We start from the raw sequence: 18,737 nt of genomic DNA, 5'->3' as shown, positions 1-18,737 counted from the left end.
AATACAAGAGCTAGACATCTCCTTTTATAGGCTAAGGAGGTCGTAAATCCTAAGCTAATTACACATGAAATGTGAGCAAAATGAAATGGAAATGAGAAGGCACATGGCACATGGACCACATGGCCGGTCATGTGTGCTAAAGTTCTAGAATGTGCACAAAATCTAGGGTAAATCACATATAAGACAAGTTTGTGCTTTCTAACACTACACTAATTACTAAGCCACCCCTAATGGGCCTCCATGTAACATATATAAGGTCTTCTCTCTTCCATCCGTGGCTAGATCCATTTGGGCGTGAATGTGCTTAGCCATTGACCTTGTAATAGGTCCTAGACGGTCTAGGCCTCCTCCTAGACGCTCCATGTGTAGCCTCCCTTCATCATGTCCTAGACGCTCCCTTCTTAAGTCTAGACGCTCATCACGGTCTAGTCTTGGGTCTTGGCTTCCATGGTGATGTGTGCTTGGCCCTCCTCCATCATCCCCTCCCCCTTGGAAAGGATTTGTCCTCAAATCCAGCTCGTCCTCGTCGTCATTGGTACCTACAAATGGAGAAAGATTAATTACATTAAAAGTGTCATGTACTCCATATTCAAGAGGTAGGTCCAATTTATATGCATTGTTATTGACTCGCTTGAGGACTTGAAAGGGTCCATCACCTCGGGGACTTAGTTTGGACTTCCTTTGAGTTGGAAATCTATCTTTGCGAAGGTGAAGCCAAACTAAGTCTCCTTCCTCAAAAATTATTTTTTTCTTCCCTTTATTGTTGTATTTTGTGTACTTCTCATTTTGTTGTTGTATTTGAAGTTTAATCTTCTCATGCATTTTCTTCACAAAGTCAGCTTTGATTACTCCTTCCTTATGCACAAATTCTTGTGGATTAGGAAGAGGCAACAAATCCATGGGTGTGAGAGGATTAAAACCATATACTACTTCAAAAGGAGAAGCATTAGTAGTCTTGTGAACTACTCGATTGTAAGCAAACTCAATGTGTGGAAGATACTCATCCCAAGATTTATGGTTGCCCTTCATGATAGCCCTAAGCATAGTCCCAAGAGATCTATTGACTACTTCGGTTTGGCCATCCGTTTGAGGATGACAAGAACTTGAAAATTGTAGTCTTGTTCCAAGTTTGCCCCAAAGAGTTTTCCAAAAGTGGCTTATAAACTTGGGATCTCTATCGGATACTATACTTCTAGGGAGACCATGAAGTCTCACCACTTCTCTAAAGAAGAGTCTAGAAATATTTTGAGCATCATCTACCTTGTAGCAAGGAATAAAATGAGACATTTTGCTAAAACGGTCCACTACCACAAAGATAGAGTCATGGCCTCTTGCAGTCCTAGGAAGTCCTAAAATGAAATCCATGCTAATGTCTTCCCTGGGAGCGTTTGCAATCGGCAAAGGGGTGTAGAGTCCATGAGGCATTGTTCTAGACTTTGCTTTTAAACATGATATGCATCTAGAACAATGTCTTCGGACATCTTTCCTCATGTGTGGCCAACAAAATTTTGCTTTTAAAAGGTCTAGAGTCTTATCAACTCCAAAATGGCCCATGAGTCCCCCCTCATGTGATTCCTTGACAAGGAGTTTCCTATGTGTGCCTTGGGGAATGCAAAGTTTTCCCTCTTTAAAAAGATATCCCTCGGACACATAGTAACCTCTTTGCGCTCTATGTTGACATTGGGAATAGATGGATGAAAGTTCTTGATCTTCTTGGTAAAGTTCTCTTATGTGATCAAATCCAAGAATTTGGGCACCCAATTTTGAAAAGAGTGTATGCCGCCTCGAAAGAGCATCGGCCACTATATTGGTGCTTCCTTTCTTGTATTTGATTACATAAGGAAATTGTTCAAGAAATTCCATCCATTTAGCATGTCTCTTGTTGAGCTTGTGTTAGCCCTTTAAATATTTTAAAGACTCGTGATCACTATGGATGACAAATTCTTTGGACACAAGGTAGTGTTCCCAAGTCTTTAGGGCTCGCACAAGAGCATAGAGCTCTTTGTCATAGGTGGGATAGTTGAGGGTGGCACCATGGAGTTTTTCACTAAAATATGCAATGGGGTGTCCACCTTGCAACAATACAGCACTTATGCCTACCCCCGATGCATCACATTTTATCTCAAAAGTTTTGGAAAAATTTGGAAGAGATAGAATTGGTGCATTGGTGAGTTGAGCTTTTAGCCTTTGGAAGGCTTGCTCATGCTTTTCATTCCAACAAAATGCAACATCTTTTTTAACAAGTTCATTCAAAGGAGAAGCTAGGCTTGAAAAATTAGGCACAAACCTTCTATAGAAGCTAGCTCTCCCATGAAAACTCCTTACATCACTTACATTTTGTGGAGTGGGCCACTCGCGGATGGCTTTGATTTTCTCGGGGTCTACATGCACCCCCCTTTTGTTGACTATGAAACCTAAGAAAACTACACTATCTACACAAAAGGTACACGTATCCCTATTGGCAAAAAGGCTATTTTTCCTAAGCACTAGAAGAACTTCCCTAAGGTGACTTAGATGGTCTTCACTAGGATATCATCAAAATAAACTACTACATATTTACCTATAAAATCTCTCAAGGTGTGATTCATGAGCCTCATGAATGTACTAGGGGCATTAGTGAGCCCAAAGGGCATCACCAACCACTCATATAATCCAAATTTGGTCTTAAAAGCGGTTTTCCACTCATCACCTTCTTTGATTCGAATTTGGTGATATCCACTTTTAAGGTCAATTTTGGAGAATATGGTTGACCCATGTAATTCATCAAGCATATCATCAAGCTTTGGGATTGGATGCCTATACTTGATGGTGATGTTGTTGATTGTTCGACAATCACAACACATGCGCCATTTTCCATCCTTTTTGGGCACCAACAAGACAGGTACAACACAAGGGCTTAGGCTATTTTGAACCCAACCCTTCTCCAATAAGTCTTGAACTTGTGATTCTATCTCCTTGGTTTTCTTGGAGTTTGTTCTATAAGCGGGCCTATTTGGTAAGCTTGCCCCCGGAATGAAGTCAATTTGATGTTCTATACCTCTAATGGGAGGGAGTCCAATAGGCCCCTCATTAGAGAATATATCTTCAAATTCACTTAAAAGTTTTTCTATTGGAGAAGGTAGATTCATGAGTTCACTACTTGTGGCAGTGCATGTAAGTGCTCCTTTACAAAAGACAAGGTTTGGTTGTTCAACAAGAAGCAAATTTTCCAAAACGTTTTCAAAAGGCTTTTTTGTTGAGCAACCTTGTGGGAAGGAATACTCTTCTCCCACGCCTTCCTATCCCTAAGGATTTTCTCCTTTTCTAGCGCTTTTTTTTTTGTTTTCCTCATCCCTCTTATGTTTCATTTGTATTTGGTCTTTCACCACTTGAGAATGTGGTAAAGGACTAAGTACAAATTTCTTATGCTTGTGGGTGAAGGAAATCTCGTTAGTGAGACCATCATGCAAGGTTTTCTTGTCAAATTGTCATGGTCTCCCTAATAAGATGTGACAAGCTTCCATAGGCACTACATCACATAAAACCTTGTCTTTGTAGTTCCCAATGGAAAACTTGATTTCCACTTGCTTGTCTACACTTAGTTCCCTATTTTCATTAATCCATTGAAGTTTGTAAGGTTTTGGGTGAGGAACTACTTGTAGATTAAGCTTTTCCACCATTCTAGCACTAAAACAATTACAACTAGATCCACTATCCACAATGAGTGAACATATGTTTTCTAAAACATTGCATCTTGTATGGAATATGTTCTCTCTTTGTGTTTCTATGATATGCTAGGGTGATTGTTGAGGGTTCTTCTAATCATAAGCAATTATCCCTTTAGTGGAGCTACCCTATCATCCTCTCCCCCCTCCTCTCTCTCACTAGGCTCATCCTCGCCACTAGTGTATTCATCTACACCCTTGAGAAACAAAGTCCTTTGGTTTGGGCATTGTGCTTGCACATGCCCTCTACCATAGCACTTGAAACACTTAACATCTCTAGCTCAGATGAGTGGAGTGGAGGTTTCTTTGGTTAAGGGTTTGGTAGGTTCTTTTTGTTTTTCTTTTTATGTACTACCCTCCCTTCTAAACTCTTTCTTGGGATAAAAGCTAGAGTAGGAACTCACCCTTTGACTTGAAGTTTTGCGCAAGATTTGTTGTTCAACTTTAATGCAAAGTTGAACCAAGTCATTCAAGTCTTGGTAAGGTAGGAGTTCTACCCTATCTCTTATCTCAAGTGATAGGCCACTAAGGAACCTAGCTATGGTGGTGTCCTCCTCTTCCCTAATGGATGCTCTCATCATGTAGAGCTCCATTTTCTGCCTATACTCTTCCACACTCATGTTCTTTTGTTGGAGTCTTTGGAGCTTGTCCATCAACTCCCTATGGTAGTAGGAAGGTATGTGGCGACGTCTTAGGGCTCCCCTAAGGTCATTCCAATATCTAATGGGAGGTTCCCTATGAAGATGTCTTTCTCTTTCGAGAGAGTTCCACCAATACATGGCGTTCCCTTGGAAACTAAGGGCGGTTAGGGGTACCTTACGTTCTTCACTCACCCTATGGCAAGCAAAGAGTTGTTCTACTTTCACTCCCAATCTAGGTAGATTTCTACATTCTCTTTACCATGGAAGTGAGGTAGGTCTACTCTAACCTCCCTTGGCCCCTCTTGTTCCCTTTGCCTATTTCTTCTAGGGGGTGGTTGGTAATAGTCATTGATTCTAAGGCTCCCCTCCCCTAGAGACTCATTACTCTTAGATGCATGAGTATGAGATTTCTTTGATTTTTGTGATTTTTGTGATTTCTTTTCTTGGGCTTTAGCCAACTCATTAATTTTAGTCTCATTCTCCAATTGTCTAAAAGAAATCATTTGTATAGCTTGTGAAACTTCTTTCAAAAGAGTTTTTATAGATTTTACTTCACTTTCAATAGACTTTGGAGAGTGAGGAGAAGAAGACATGGCTAAAGTTTTGTGTATACAAGTATTTTACCTTGAGAAAATTTAGGAAAGTCAAAGAAGGTAGTTTTCCAGGTAAGGGAGGTGAGTCACAGAGGACTACTTAAATACCAAGCATTTGCCTTAGCCAAAAACTATCCCTCAATGTCTTCACACAAAGCTTTCTCTTAGTAAACCACTTAGAACACAATTAAGTTGAGAAATCAGATTTTAATGCAAGAAAACAATGCAAGCTAACTAATTAACCAAGCAAGACAAATTAACAAAGCTTAAACAAGGTATCACACATGAAAAGCGTAGCTAATTAAGCAAGGAAATGTAGTTAAAACAATTAACAATTTGCTAATTAGTAAACTCTATACTAGTCGGCCCTAGGTGAGGCTTCTTGAACACTTGGAGCCCTTGAAGACACACTCACCGTCTAATCACGTAATTAAAGAAGTAATTAACACAAGTTAAGTTGCAAAGAAAATTAAGAAAACTCCATTTGTTGATCCTGTTTTTGCTATTGGCACTTCCTTGGTTGTCTTTTCTTGTTGGGCCCTCCAAGTGTTTGTGGTGTTTTGAGAAGTATTTGTTTCTGCCTTTGCTCTTGTTCCCCTTAGAATTAAGGACTTAATTCTCCAATTCCAGCACCTATCAAGAAGACTAGACCTTACTCAAGTCAAATTTCCACTCAAATAAGCACCAATTGAGAATCAATTCCAGCACCAAATTTTAGAGGCCAAAGAATGAAAGCAAGAAACAATTTAATTAGAAAAACAGTACCACACAAATGGAGTTAGATTGTGACAACTAGAAAGAGTTCCAAGAATATTAGACAAGCAAATAAAGGTACTCAAATAAAGGTAGGCACACAAAAGAATCCTAAGAATAGCACTAGAATAGATTTCAAAATCAAAAAACAGCACCACTGAAAAATTGTTGTGGGCCAGAGAACGTGATTTTCCCCGATTTATGCTGAGCTGCCCCCTTAAGATTTGATTCTGAAAATTTATATGCCAAATATTCAAGATCTTAACTAAAATCTGGCGTTGGTTTCACTCCAAACGCATGAACCATTTTTTTTAATAAATTTTTCAAATTCAGTGTTCAGTTACGCCAACTGTAGCGCCCAGATTTGCACACTGTTTTTAAAATATTTATCATTTTTTTTCTATTGACTCTTTTGAGCTGATTTTTTTTTGTCTTTTCTGTAACACCTCAATCTTGCATAATCCAGAGAATCAAAAATTTCCTATGTAGGGAAATAATTTTCTGAAACAAAACAGTCAGCACAGAGTATGTAAAACAGGGGATTATGTAAAAACTGGAAAAAACAGCCAGAGACCAAAAGATAAACACAATGGAATTGATGAAAAAGGAATTTGTGTAGATCTAAACACAAATATGAACTCAAGCTAAAAATAAAAGGCACCAAAAGTCAAAACACAGCAAATTCAAAACAAGTATTTAGACCAAAATCAAGAAACAAATAAGCCAAACAAAGTACTACTTAAGATTTGATGACAATTTGGAAAAACATGACTATACAAAACACATATAGATTCAGAAATTAAAGACTGAAAGAGCATAAAATGAACCAAATAAAATTACAATAAAGACTCAAATACCTAAAAGAAAAACAACAACTCAAAGGTGTATGGAATCCTATCACAAATTGCACAAGGATTGTTCAAGATCAATTGAACAAAGTGCACCGATTGGAATCTCCAAATAGCACACCAAATCAAAGCAAAATTAAAAAAAAGCAAGACAATTATGGAAACAAGATGAACAACATGAAATAAAGAAGAACTCAAAATGAAAAAGACCAAGAACTACTCATCTTTGAAGAACTTATGCTCATGATACCAAATGATGGCAAATTCATGGAGCTCTTCTCGGAATCATGATCAAGGGTGCGGAAGCTATGGATTGAAATGTGCAAGATCCTCCTAGGAGCTATGGTGATCTTGAAGGTGCATGATGTGTATGGAAAGAGGGAGGTTCGGCCAGCCCTATGGTAGGTGATGAAGATGAAGATTAGATCCTAGAAACTAGGGAAAAGCAAAGTATGGCACAATGTTGGCAGCATAACTTTTCTCTCATTAATCTTAAAAATACAAGAGTTAGGCATCTCCTTTTATAGGCTAAGGAGACCGTAAATCCTAAGCTAATTACACATGAAATGTGAGCAAAATGAAATGGAAATGAGAAGGCACATGGCACATGGACCACATGGTCGGTCATGTGTGCTAAAGTTCTAGAATGTGCACAAAATCTAGGGTAAATCACATATAAGACAAGTTTGTGCTTTCTAACACTACACTAATTACTAAGCCACCCCTAATGGGCCTCCATGTAACATATACAAGGTTTTCTCTCTTCCATCCGTGGCTAGATCCATTTGGGCGTGAATGTGCTTAGCCATTGACCTTGTAATAGGTCCTAGACGGTCTAGGCCTCATCCTAGACGCTCCATGTGTAGCCTCCCTTCATCATGTCCTAGACGCTCCTTTCTTGAGTCTAGACGCTCATCACGGTCTAGTCTTGGGTCTTGACTTCCATGGTGATGTGTACTTGGCCCTCCTCCATCAAATAGTTTGTGAAACCATATTTAGGATATGATAGCCGATTACATGTAGGAAGGTCTTAAGACCTACAATGCTTATTCTAAGCCTGTACTTTAAAATAAATATACAAGATGAAAATGGTTTTCATGAAGTTTTATTTTTTCAAAAAAAAAACAAAAATGCATAAAAAAAAACAAAGATAATATTCACAATTGAAAATTAGGGATTAGGTAGTTCTAAAAGATAAAATATATGTTGATTAAAAGTAAACCCTAAACCCGACTAGAATTAACCTTCTCCTACATATTTCTATTCACAATAGAAACACAAGGAATTATATAATACTAAGGGATAATTTTGTTTTGAAAAAGTGAACTATTGAACTTACTCCTACATATTTCCATTCACAATGGAAAATAATGAATTACATAGTTCTCACCAAAACTACTCGTTCTGTTAATAATTTTTAGTTTTGAAATTTTAATATTTTGTAGGATTTTAGGTTTTTTATAATTTATGCCGATTGTAGTATATGACATTGAGAAAGATTATGCTTAATACTCTTTATGAATTATACAGTAAACAAATTAATAAACTATTCATCAATAATATTGATTGTTTACGTAAATTTTATTTGAAAAAAAAACATATTTATTTTAGAAAAAATGTATTGGATAGGAGATGATGCGTAATTATTCATATACTTTTTTCAAAGATTCATAGTTAATTAAATGAGATGAGGTATGCAGTGATACAAGTATCTAAAATTTATTTGGGTGTATAAACATAGTCCCAAAATTATATTTTTATTTATTTTTAATTTTAATTTTTTTTTGGTGACTCTATATGTAAGAAACACATGGCAAATAACAAAAACATTTTTTAAAAGAAAATAAAAACTGGTGGGTGTATAAATGAAAAGGGATGGCCAATAGAAAATATTATGGGCCGAATGAATGGGCCCTGAGCTTTTTTCTTTTAAAAAACAATATTGGTTTATATATAAAGATACGTGCTAGGCTAATGAATGGGACCAGAGCGTCTTTTTAAAATAGCAAAACTGGTGTATATATAAAAACGTGCGTTGGGCCTAAACAATGGTGGTGAGTAACAAAAACAAAAAACAAAAAACAAAATGACCTAGACTGTTTCTTCATGCGCCTCCATTTCTTCTTCTGGCACCTCCATACACAACATGAAAATACATTTTTATCCTTCTTGTGCCATCCCATAGAATAACTTCCGGATTATGTAATCCGGAAACGTATTTGAAAAAAGACTTATGGATTACATAATCCCGAAGTTAAAAAAGACTTCCAAATTATATAATCTGGAAAAAAACTTCTGGATTATATAATCCGAAAGCTAATTACAAATTTGAAAAATGACTTCCGGATTATGTAATCCAGAATATTACAGAAGGACATTTTTGAAAATACGAAAATCTATGGAGGTGAGAGAAGAAGGTATGGAGGTGTAGGAAGAAGCAGCCAATGACCTAAAAATAAAAGCCCAAAATATTTGAAACAAATCCAATAATATCTTCCTGCACCCTTATGTTTTCCTCCTTCACCCTGTATTTTCAAAATTACTAAAATTATTGATTTCAAATTCTATTATTCAGAATACAAATTTATATTTTAGACGGTATAATCAGAATACAAATCTTTATTTTAGATGGTAAATTTCGTGTAATTCGAAATACAATTTTTTATTTTAGATTTTACCATCCACAGTATACTGTATTTTGAATTGGACAATTTATAATACAAATTTTATATTATTTTAGATTACACATTGAAATTTGTATTTTAGAATGCAAAAGTCATTAATGTTAACTTTCAAATTCTATAATTATCTTTGAAATTAATAAAAAACTAATTGATTATAGATCATATAATCTGAATACCATTCCCAAGTTTGATTTCATAATTTAGAAGTCAATAAACCCTAAACCCCATAACGAAGCCTATGTTGGAGATCATTGGAAGCGAAGCCCAATTCTTTGTAAAAAAAATAGTTACTATCACTCCCGCCAAGTTCCAAAAACACAAACCCTATTTTGGCGCCCAAAAGAATTGAGCTTGAGTTGAGGGTTCTGGTTTATATTTAGATTCATTCCCTTCTCTCACTTCCCTCAAACTAAACCTCATTCTTCTTCTTCTTCTTCTTCTTCTTCTTCTTCTTCTTCTTCTTCTTCCTCCTCCTTTTCGCGCCAAAGCGAACCGTTTAGGAAGGCGCCATGAAGGTCCGGTCGGTGAAGTTAAGGGAGGCACACGGTGCCATTGGAGGGCGCGCGTCTTTCTGCTCCGTTCTGTGGGACCAGCAAGCCACTCATTTGGTTACCGCTTCCTCTTCCGACATCTCCATCTGTATCCACGACCCCCTTTCTCCCTCCATCTCTCCCAAAATCCTCCGCCACCACCGCGACGGCGTCACTGCCTTGGCTCTAAGCCCCAATTCCACTTGCCTCGCTTCCGGATCCATTGATCGTTCCGTCAAACTCTACAAGTTCCCCGGTACTCTATTCTTTTCTCTTTGAACCCCGTCAATGTGAACTGAACCAATTGGATTAAGCAACAACATTTCTTCAATTGAATATGGACTTCTACTATTTCAAATTGTGTATGGCATACAACATTCTTGTAATTTCTTCCAGGATGTTTTTATTTGGGTTTAATTACTCATTTCTATACAATCTTTTTGCATTTTAGGCGTTACACTTATAAATTAGTCATTTTAGTTCATCCACCCGCGTATAATCACTACCATTCAAAATTTTAGGGACTAAAACAGGTTAGAAATGTATGTGAAGGCATTACAATAGACTTCATTTTTTATAAATTTTACCCAAACGTTTCTTCTTGTGGTTAGTGAGTAACTGAATATTTTATTTCTTACCAGTAGTAGAACTGAACGAATTGGATCCAGCAAAAAAAAGATTGACCAATTGCATTTTGGACTGGTACAAGGCCCCTATATGTTAAGGGTACATTTAGCTACACAAGTTAATACGGATTTATTCAATAAGTTAAACGAAGTTCTTTAGCTATTTTGTAGACTTTTTCTAAATATGACTAATACAGCTTATAAACAGTTTTTTTCATAAGCTCTTCCCGATACACTTAACTCAATTTCATGCTCGTTTTGCCATTGTTTTAAAAACTTTAGACACTTGTTTTTATGTTTAGATTTTAATGGATTTTAGGGTTGATGCTTGGCAGGTGGAGAGTTTGAGAGAAACATTACAAGGTTTACACTTCCAATACGCTCCCTGGCATTTAACAAATCAGGGAGCATGGTGGCTGCTGCTGGTGATGATGAGGGTATCAAGCTTATTAATACATTTGATGGTACCATTACTAGGGTTCTTAAAGGACATAAAGGGTCTGTCACTGGCTTGGCTTTTGACCCTAACGGGGAATACTTAGCCTCTATGGATTCAACTGGAACTGTTATTTTGTGGGAGCTTCAGTCTGGGAAAATCATTCATAACCTCAAAGGCATAGCTCCTGACACTGGACTAGATATTTCAGCTATGAATGTTCTTTGCTGGAGTCCTGATGGTGAGACCTTAGCCGTTCCTGGTTTGAAAAATGATGTTGTAATGTATGACAGGGACACTGCTGAGAAGTTGTTTTCTTTGAGAGGAGATCACATACGGCCAATATGTTTCTTGTGTTGGTCTCCCAATGGCAAGTACATTGCTACCTCTGGTTTAGACAGGCAGGTTCTGATCTGGGATGTTAGTAGGAAGCAGGACATTGACAGACAGAGGTTTGATGAAATAGTGTGTTGCATGGCGTGGAAGCCAATTGGAAACGCTTTGGCTGTTGTGGATGTTATGGGGAAGTATGGTATTTGGGACAATGTTATTCCTTCGTCTATGAAGTCCCCAACTGAGGATATACCTGTGAAATACAAGAGCAATGGGGTTCTTTTGTTTGATGAGGAGGATCGTGAAAATAGTGCAAGTGGAAGCTTGAGTGATATTGGTGAAAATAGTAATGAGGAGTCTGAGCCAACCAGCAGGAAAAGATTGCGTAAACATTCTTTGAGTGAGGAAAATTTAGGTGAGAATGAATGTGAGGAAATTGCATTGTATCCGAAGGTTGGTTCTCACAATAAACGAAATCGATCAAGCAAGGAAAATTTGGATAGTAAGAATCTGGGAGTTAAAGGCACCATGGTAACATCTAAGGCAAAGATGCCGGAGGCATTTCAACCAGGATCTACTCCTTTGCAGCCAGGGAAAAGACGTTTCTTATGCTACAATATGCTTGGATGTATAACCTCTATTGAACACGATGGATACTCCCATATTGAGGTGATTCAATGCATAAAAAGTGTTGATAGTTCAAGCTTAGCTTTCATCTGGGTTACCATCATCCCTTTGTAAATTTCAGTTAATAAAATCAATTCTAGCATAGATTAATGAGTTGGCATGTCTTTGTCACAGATTGATTTTCATGATACTGGAAGCACTCCACGAGTTCCTTCAATGACTGATCATTTTGGATTCACAATGGCAGCATTGAGTGAGAATGGGGGCGTCTTTGCAAATCCTTGTAAGGGGGAGAAGAACATGAGCACCCTCATGTATCGCCCATTTAGTAGCTGGGCCAACAATAGCGAGGTTAGATTACTTGCTTAACCTAGTTGAAAAATTCACTGATTATTTTTATAGAAGAAAATGTATATAAAAGAAGATATTTAATTACATTACTTTTAGTTTTGCTTTGTTACTAGGACAGGCAACATTCCAGATCCTATGATTAATACTCAGCATGATGTGAAATCTTACCATATTCTCACTCTTTAAAATTTTTGCAGTGGTCTATGCGCTTTGAAGGAGAAGAAGTGAAGGTTGTTGCACTTGGCGCTGCTTGGGTTGCTGCAGTAACTAGTTTGAACTACCTTCGCATCTTTTCTGATGGTGGTTTGCAGGTTGCTTGCACATTCATCATATCTTATTTACATGTTTTTTATTTATTTTCAATAGCCGAACATAAAAGGTCTATAGGTTTAAAGGGTTGATAAGTGTGAACTTATTGAATTTTAAACTTTTTTTTGTGTGATCTTAACTTATGACGATCTGTACTCGTCCTGTGAAGTATGTGCGCACTTCTAAATCGTTTTTATTGCAGAAACATGTGTTTTCACTAGATGGACCAGTGTTGACTGCGTCCGGTTTCAATGAGAAGCTTGCAGTTGTCACTCATGCTTTTGATTACCTTTCCTCAAATGATCAGGTTGGTTCGGTATTTTGAGGTTTCATTTAGTATTTATTTTTGAACTTTTTGAAAGGCTATCTAACTCGGAGAACATAGTCAGTCATCTGGTTATAAAAACATTATAACTTCATGAATTATGATACTATCTGTTCGTGTCTATAGTGATATATTTATTCTTAAACATGCAGATGCTAGAGTTTATAGTATTTAATATCCCTCAAGGGATCCAACTCCTTCAAGGTCGCATGCCAATATCTCCTGGTTCATCCCTAAGTTGGTTTGGGTTTAGCGAGGAAGGCCAACTGTGTTCATACGATTCGAAGGTATTAATTGTGTTTGTAGTTACTGTTGATATTTGATATTTATTCCCTCTGCTTATGAGTGCTTCGTGTTTTTCTAGCTGATTTGGTAATTATAATATATAGGGTGTGCTAAGATCATATACGAGCCAATTTGGTGGCAGATGGGTCCCACTCTTCAGGTTCAATGATCGTTTAACCATATGAACTGGTTTGATGTGCCTATTATTCTTATGCCTGAGATTTGTTGATTTTGTTTATTAAACTTCCAATGTGCAGTGCTTTAAAAGAGAATTCAAAAGAAAACTACTGGGTAACGGGGTTGAATGCAAGCAAGGTATTTTGTGTGGTATGCAAAAAGCCTGATGACTTCCCTCAGGTACAAGACTACTAAACAGTTTGATGCATTCTGCTTTTCTCGTTTTTTCTTTAACTAATAATTAATTGTTATTCACTTTCATAATAGGTCATGCCTAAGCCAGTTCTCACTCCGTTGAGTCTTTCACTTCCCCTTGCTTCCTCTGACTTGGGATCTGAAGTCCATGAAAACGAGTTTATGATGAACAACTTGCATCTCTTTTTGGTTTGTTTCTCTCATACCCTTTTCAAATTTGACGATCATCACTCTCTTTTAGCGAGCCTTTCATCAGTCTTGATTCATTTCTACTTCACTTGTACCCTGAGTTTGAGTTGTCTTTATCAGTTTTATCTAATACCTGAATGTGTAAACATGTTACATCCAGGTTCAGAGAAGAATGGAAGAAATGGCATCTCTAGGTCTGGACACTACTTCACTTGATGACGATGCTTTCAATTTGGAAGCAGCGCAGGATAAATGTATACTGAGGCTAATAGCATCATGCTGCAACAGTGAGTTCATAAGCGTCTGTTTTTCATTCCACTCTGTATGGCTTCAATTGTGAAAGTGAAAAGTAATCATGCCTCGCCCTTATGGATATTTCAGGCAATAAGCTTGTGCGAGCTACTGAACTTGTGAAACTTTTGACTCTGGAAAAATCAGTGAGAGGTGCAATAAAACTTGTTACTGCTCTGAAACTTCCAAACTTGGCCGAAAGGTTCAGCAGCATATTGGAGGTAAGCCTCTTATGTCCTAACAAAAGTACAGTTTAAACAAAGGGTAGTACCAATTCACTGCCATCTTTACCTTGTAATTGCTGCATGTTCAAAACAGGAAAGGCTACTGGATGAAGCAGAAAAAGCTATGGGAACCAAGATCAAAGAAAACTGTGTTGCACCCATTAAAGCTGATGCTCTTCATAACGGAAGCAAGGCCCCAACTCGAACTGAAACATTAAATGCAGTTACTATGTCATCATCAGAATTATCTTCTCCATCATTCATAAAGAAACACAAAACTCAAGAGGTAGCTAAAGCTGGCATAATTAGAACTGCAATGGTAAATGAAACTATGAAGGGAAAGCAGACAGGGGAAGAAACAAGGGACAAGGTGGGAGACATGCGTCAGGTGGAACAGACTCCTCATCCATCATATGATCCCTCTACGAAGTCATCAAAGAAGAATGGACTTGACAAATCAGACACTAGTTTGGGACAACCCAGTCGTCCATCCAATCCATTTTTGAAGTCTACTATCAAGTGAAAAAATTCATATACTCTAATGTGAAAAACACGGTGGAGGTTTCAGGTACTTCAAATGGAACACACTTGTATATTACTATAAAATATTATTGTAACTAATTTTTTTAATTCAATATAAATTCTTAGGACTCCGATTAGCATGCCTGGTCTCTTTTCTTAAACCATGCTCTCCCTTTATATTTCACGGGGTGGTTCACGGGGTGTCAACCAATACTTTTATTCAAATTAATTTTTAAAAATTGGACCAATCATTATATTGATAATACTAAGTTGTAGTTTTATTGGTTTGATGAATATAAATTATCATCTATTAATTATACTATATCATCCATTATCTATTACTATTCTTGGTCTTTAAGAATCGTTAACTTTCCAAATTTACAATCATTATTACCCACGCATCAAACATAAGTACAAAAACTAATAATAAACCAACAAACACACGTGCCAACAACATTTTTGTCTGCTATTTTTCCTTGTCTTAAATAACATCTTCACTACAAAACCTTCAACATCATTCCTCTCTCTCTATTGCTTGAGTTAAAAGCATGGAAGGGAATGAGGCTAAGAGACTCGGTGGACCACCGAATTTTTCTACCTTAACACAGCATAGTAGCTTTCTTTCTCCAACCCAGAATTCCACTCTGAACAATGAAACAACTGAAGGCCATATGAGATACCGTGACTGCATTTTCACTCATGTGGATTCATCCCAAGTATTACACCATATTCCATTATACTGCTCCAGATTGCACCTTTCCAACAACACCAACAGTCCAAACACGTCATCGAACAGCAACAACAACAACAATGCTGACGAAGCAATTGCTCTCCTTGAGGACCGCAAGAAGAGGATGTTCTCAAACCGTGAATCAGCTCGCAGGTCCCGAATGCAGAAAAAGCAACAGATTGAGTCCCTTCAGTGTCACCTTGATCATCTACAAACACTGAATCGCCAACTCTCTGAAAAGATCATTTACTTGCTGGAATGTAACCAACAAATCCTCCAACACAATGCGCAACTCAAAGACAAGGTTTCTTACCTTCAAGTTGCGGTCTCTGAATTGTTGGGTCCTCCGGGACATGTCGATCAGAGTAACCACTTCCCCCACTGAGCCTTCTTCTGCTTCGACGTTCCACCAATCGGTTGCTAGTTCAGTGGTTGAGTAGCTGGTAAATTGTGAAGTGGAGGTACACACTGAGTTTTCTAACGTAACGTAACGCATCTATATATTTTTATTAGTACACTCTATGAAGAAATCATAGGTGTGAGAAATGTATTGAACTTGAAATATAGAGAAATGTATTGAACTTCAACTACTGCATGTTTTCATATGAAGAGTATAATTAAATTTTGCACTTGTTTTTGTTCATTGCTTTTTACACCTGGATCCAAGAACTGGTGATTTAACGAAGTGGAGAACTTGAAATGTATTGATTTGAAGAAATGTATTGATTTGGTTTTGAAACTTTTTCAAAAGATTTTTCCTTACTTCAAGTTCTTTTAAAATTGATTTAATTTGAAAAACTAAATGCAATTAACGTGCGATCAAGATTGGTTAACAACAATATAAAGAAGATAAAGGAAGATAAAGATAGCACAAGAAGTTTATACTCTTTTTCAGTGATCCTATATCCAGTTTCAGTTATTCAACCCCTAAAATAACTATATTCCACTATCTTCAAAAGTTTGTACAAGACACTCATACATGCAACTTCCAAAATCAAGACAACAAGTAAAAACTAAATAAACTCTTGAACAAACTCAAGAAAATATGTTCAACTCTTGAACAAACTCAAGAAAATATGTTCAACTCTTGAAATACTCCAAGAGGTTACAAACCACATCAACTCTTGATTACACAAGAGGATATATACTAGAACATTTCAAGCAATAAGGAAAATGAAAGAATGTACAAAAAATTCAGAATGGAAGCAATGCACAAGGTTTTGGCACCATACAACACAGCCTTTGATTCACAAAAAATGAAAGCGCTTTTGGCAAATGAAAATAGCTTAAATAATCTCAAAAGAAATTGTATTTATAAGTAGTATTAATTGGATAAAATAGTGAGACCAAAACTTTATTTAAAGAATTCAGAATATGTTGATTTAAAGAAATGTCAGACATATTTAATCGATCATTTCAAGCATTTATTCAATTATTCTTGCTGAAATTTGAAAAACATTTACAACGCTTTCTATATTATATTAATCGATTATGACAAGTGTTAATCAATTATTTTCACTTTGTATTTAATTTAGAAAAAAAATTAATCAATTATACAAAATTTTAATTGGTTAATTTATGAAAACATTTAAAATTGCTCTCTAGTTTAAGCTGAATTGATATTCAATTGTCCTGTTTTGAAGCCTTCCTCTTCTAAACAGTATAATCGATTACATAAAAACTTAATGATCAACAAAGCCATAAAACTTTTTTTTTAATATTTTTAACTTTGCAAAAACAATTTTCGCTTAACTGATTTTAATATAGGTTGTCTACTGAATTAAAAACCGTGTGAATAACTCGTGAAAGACTCAAACATATAACGAAAGCTAAAAACTCTGAAAATATTTTCCACATATTAATCTTCATCTTCCAACATCATGATCAAAACAATTTCATTGGAGGCTTGAGTCTTCAAGTCCAACATGACCTTCATTTGAAGCCTTGATCCTAAGCTCTTCAAATTCAGCTTCAAGGTCTAATAGTTTCATATCAGTCTAAGAAAAAATATCAAACTTAACATTTCTAGTTTCCTTAGTAATCAAGGTACAAAAAGTTATACACTTTATAAGCCTTAGATCTATCAAAGTATCCTAAAAATATTCCTCCTATCAACCTTGGATCTTAAGAATATAACAATTACAGCTAAAAACATTAACATAACCCACAATTCATGAGGGTGTTTTCCAACAAAGAATATAACAATTACAGCTAAAAACATTAACATAACCCACAATTCATGAGGGGTCTTTTCCAACAAAGATCTTGAGTACTTTGTTTTGTACATAGAAATAGTGTTTACTGCCTCTACCCAAAATTGCTTTGGTAAAGAGTTCATAGAGAGCATAATTCTAACCATCTTTTTGGAGAGTTTTGTCATTTCTACAACCCCACTTTATTGAGGTATTCTCGATAAAGAGAAATTGTGGTGTAGCCCATTAATCTCATAGAATATTTTAAACTCCCCATTCTCAAACTCAGTCCCATGGTTAATTCTGATACTAGAGATACATAAATCCTTTTTAGTTTGTACTCTTTTACAAAATACTTCAAACACCCTAAAAGACTCATTCTTGTGGATTAATAAGAATACCCATGTAAATCTTGAACAGCCACCTACAATGGTCAAACCATATTTCTTTTCATCCAAACTTAGCGTCTCGTGGGTCCGAAAAGATCCATTTGCAAGAGTTGTAGAGATCTAGCACTAGAAACATATTTTATCAATTTAAAAGAGCTTTTTAACTATTTTCCTCTCTAACATGCTTCACAAAGAAGATGAGTTTTCCATAAAGATTAGGAAATTCTCTTATGATATTTTTATAAGAATTCTTTGAAATATATTTTAGGAAATTCTCTTATGATATTTTTATAAGAATTCTTTTAAATATATTTTAGATTTAAATGCCCAATATTTTTATTCCAAAGCCATCTTTCATCTTCTTTGGAAAGCGGATAGGTTACTTTCTACTTGCTAAGATCTATCAGATACACTTGTAAAGATTGTTAAGTCGTCTGGCTAAGAGAGAGTCTGTTCACCAAATGTTGAGACTATGCATGTATCTTTTTTTGAAGGAAACCATGCAACCAGTCACATAATTGACTTATGCTCATTAGGTTATACTTGAATTCCTCAACATAAAGCACACTTTTAATAGAGACAAAGGAAGAAATACGTACCGTGCCAATACCTTTATCTTGCCCTTGTCGATGCCTCTGAAGGCTATTTTGCCTCTTTCATGTTGCTTTAGGTTTAGGAATGTAAAAGTTTCTCCCGTCATGTGACGCGAACGCGAGCATCCGTGGTCCAAGAACCAGCTTAGTCCCTGAGTTCTTCCCATACATCATATCCACAACAGGAATT

The 18,737-nt window shown here is 36.4% G+C and overlaps 1 protein-coding gene and 1 long non-coding RNA gene across 2 annotated transcripts; one reads left to right on the top strand and one right to left on the bottom strand.

Annotated features, from left to right (window-relative positions):
* The first annotated feature begins 9,418 nt into the window (after positions 1-9,418).
* On the top strand, positions 9,419-14,783 carry LOC137820768 (protein ENHANCER OF LHP1 1). Its single transcript, XM_068625011.1, has 12 exons — positions 9,419-10,009; positions 10,715-11,817; positions 11,950-12,126; positions 12,324-12,437; positions 12,638-12,742; positions 12,913-13,047; positions 13,150-13,205; positions 13,303-13,402; positions 13,490-13,606; positions 13,767-13,893; positions 13,988-14,118; positions 14,216-14,783. The coding sequence occupies exons 1-12, from the start codon at positions 9,733-9,735 to the stop codon at positions 14,642-14,644; spliced, it is 2,871 nt and encodes a 956-aa protein (XP_068481112.1). The 5' UTR covers positions 9,419-9,732; the 3' UTR covers positions 14,645-14,783.
* Positions 14,784-17,207: 2,424 nt separating this feature from the next.
* On the bottom strand, positions 17,208-18,679 carry LOC137820769 (uncharacterized). Its single transcript, XR_011082681.1, has 2 exons — positions 18,554-18,679; positions 17,208-17,351 (listed from the first exon to the last, which is right to left on the bottom strand). It is a non-coding gene; the product is annotated as an uncharacterized lncRNA (long non-coding RNA).
* Positions 18,680-18,737: the final 58 nt, after the last annotated feature.

This window comes from Phaseolus vulgaris, chromosome 9, assembly GCF_000499845.2.
Source record: "Phaseolus vulgaris cultivar G19833 chromosome 9, P. vulgaris v2.0, whole genome shotgun sequence".
Lineage (NCBI taxonomy): Eukaryota > Viridiplantae > Streptophyta > Magnoliopsida > Fabales > Fabaceae > Phaseolus > Phaseolus vulgaris.
Note: the sequence above shows the minus strand (reverse complement) of the source record. Positions and strands in the feature narration are given on the sequence as shown.

Excerpts from the sequence above, each read along its gene's own strand:
- LOC137820768 (XM_068625011.1), top strand. The coding sequence starts at position 9,733 with ATGAAGGTCCGGTCGGTGAAGTTAAGGGAGGCACACGGTGCCATTGGA. Across the intron at positions 13,048-13,149 it reads TGTGTTCATACGATTCGAAG|GGTGTGCTAAGATCATATAC; the intron begins GTATTAATTGTG and ends TATAATATATAG. Across the intron at positions 13,206-13,302 it reads AGATGGGTCCCACTCTTCAG|TGCTTTAAAAGAGAATTCAA; the intron begins GTTCAATGATCG and ends TCCAATGTGCAG.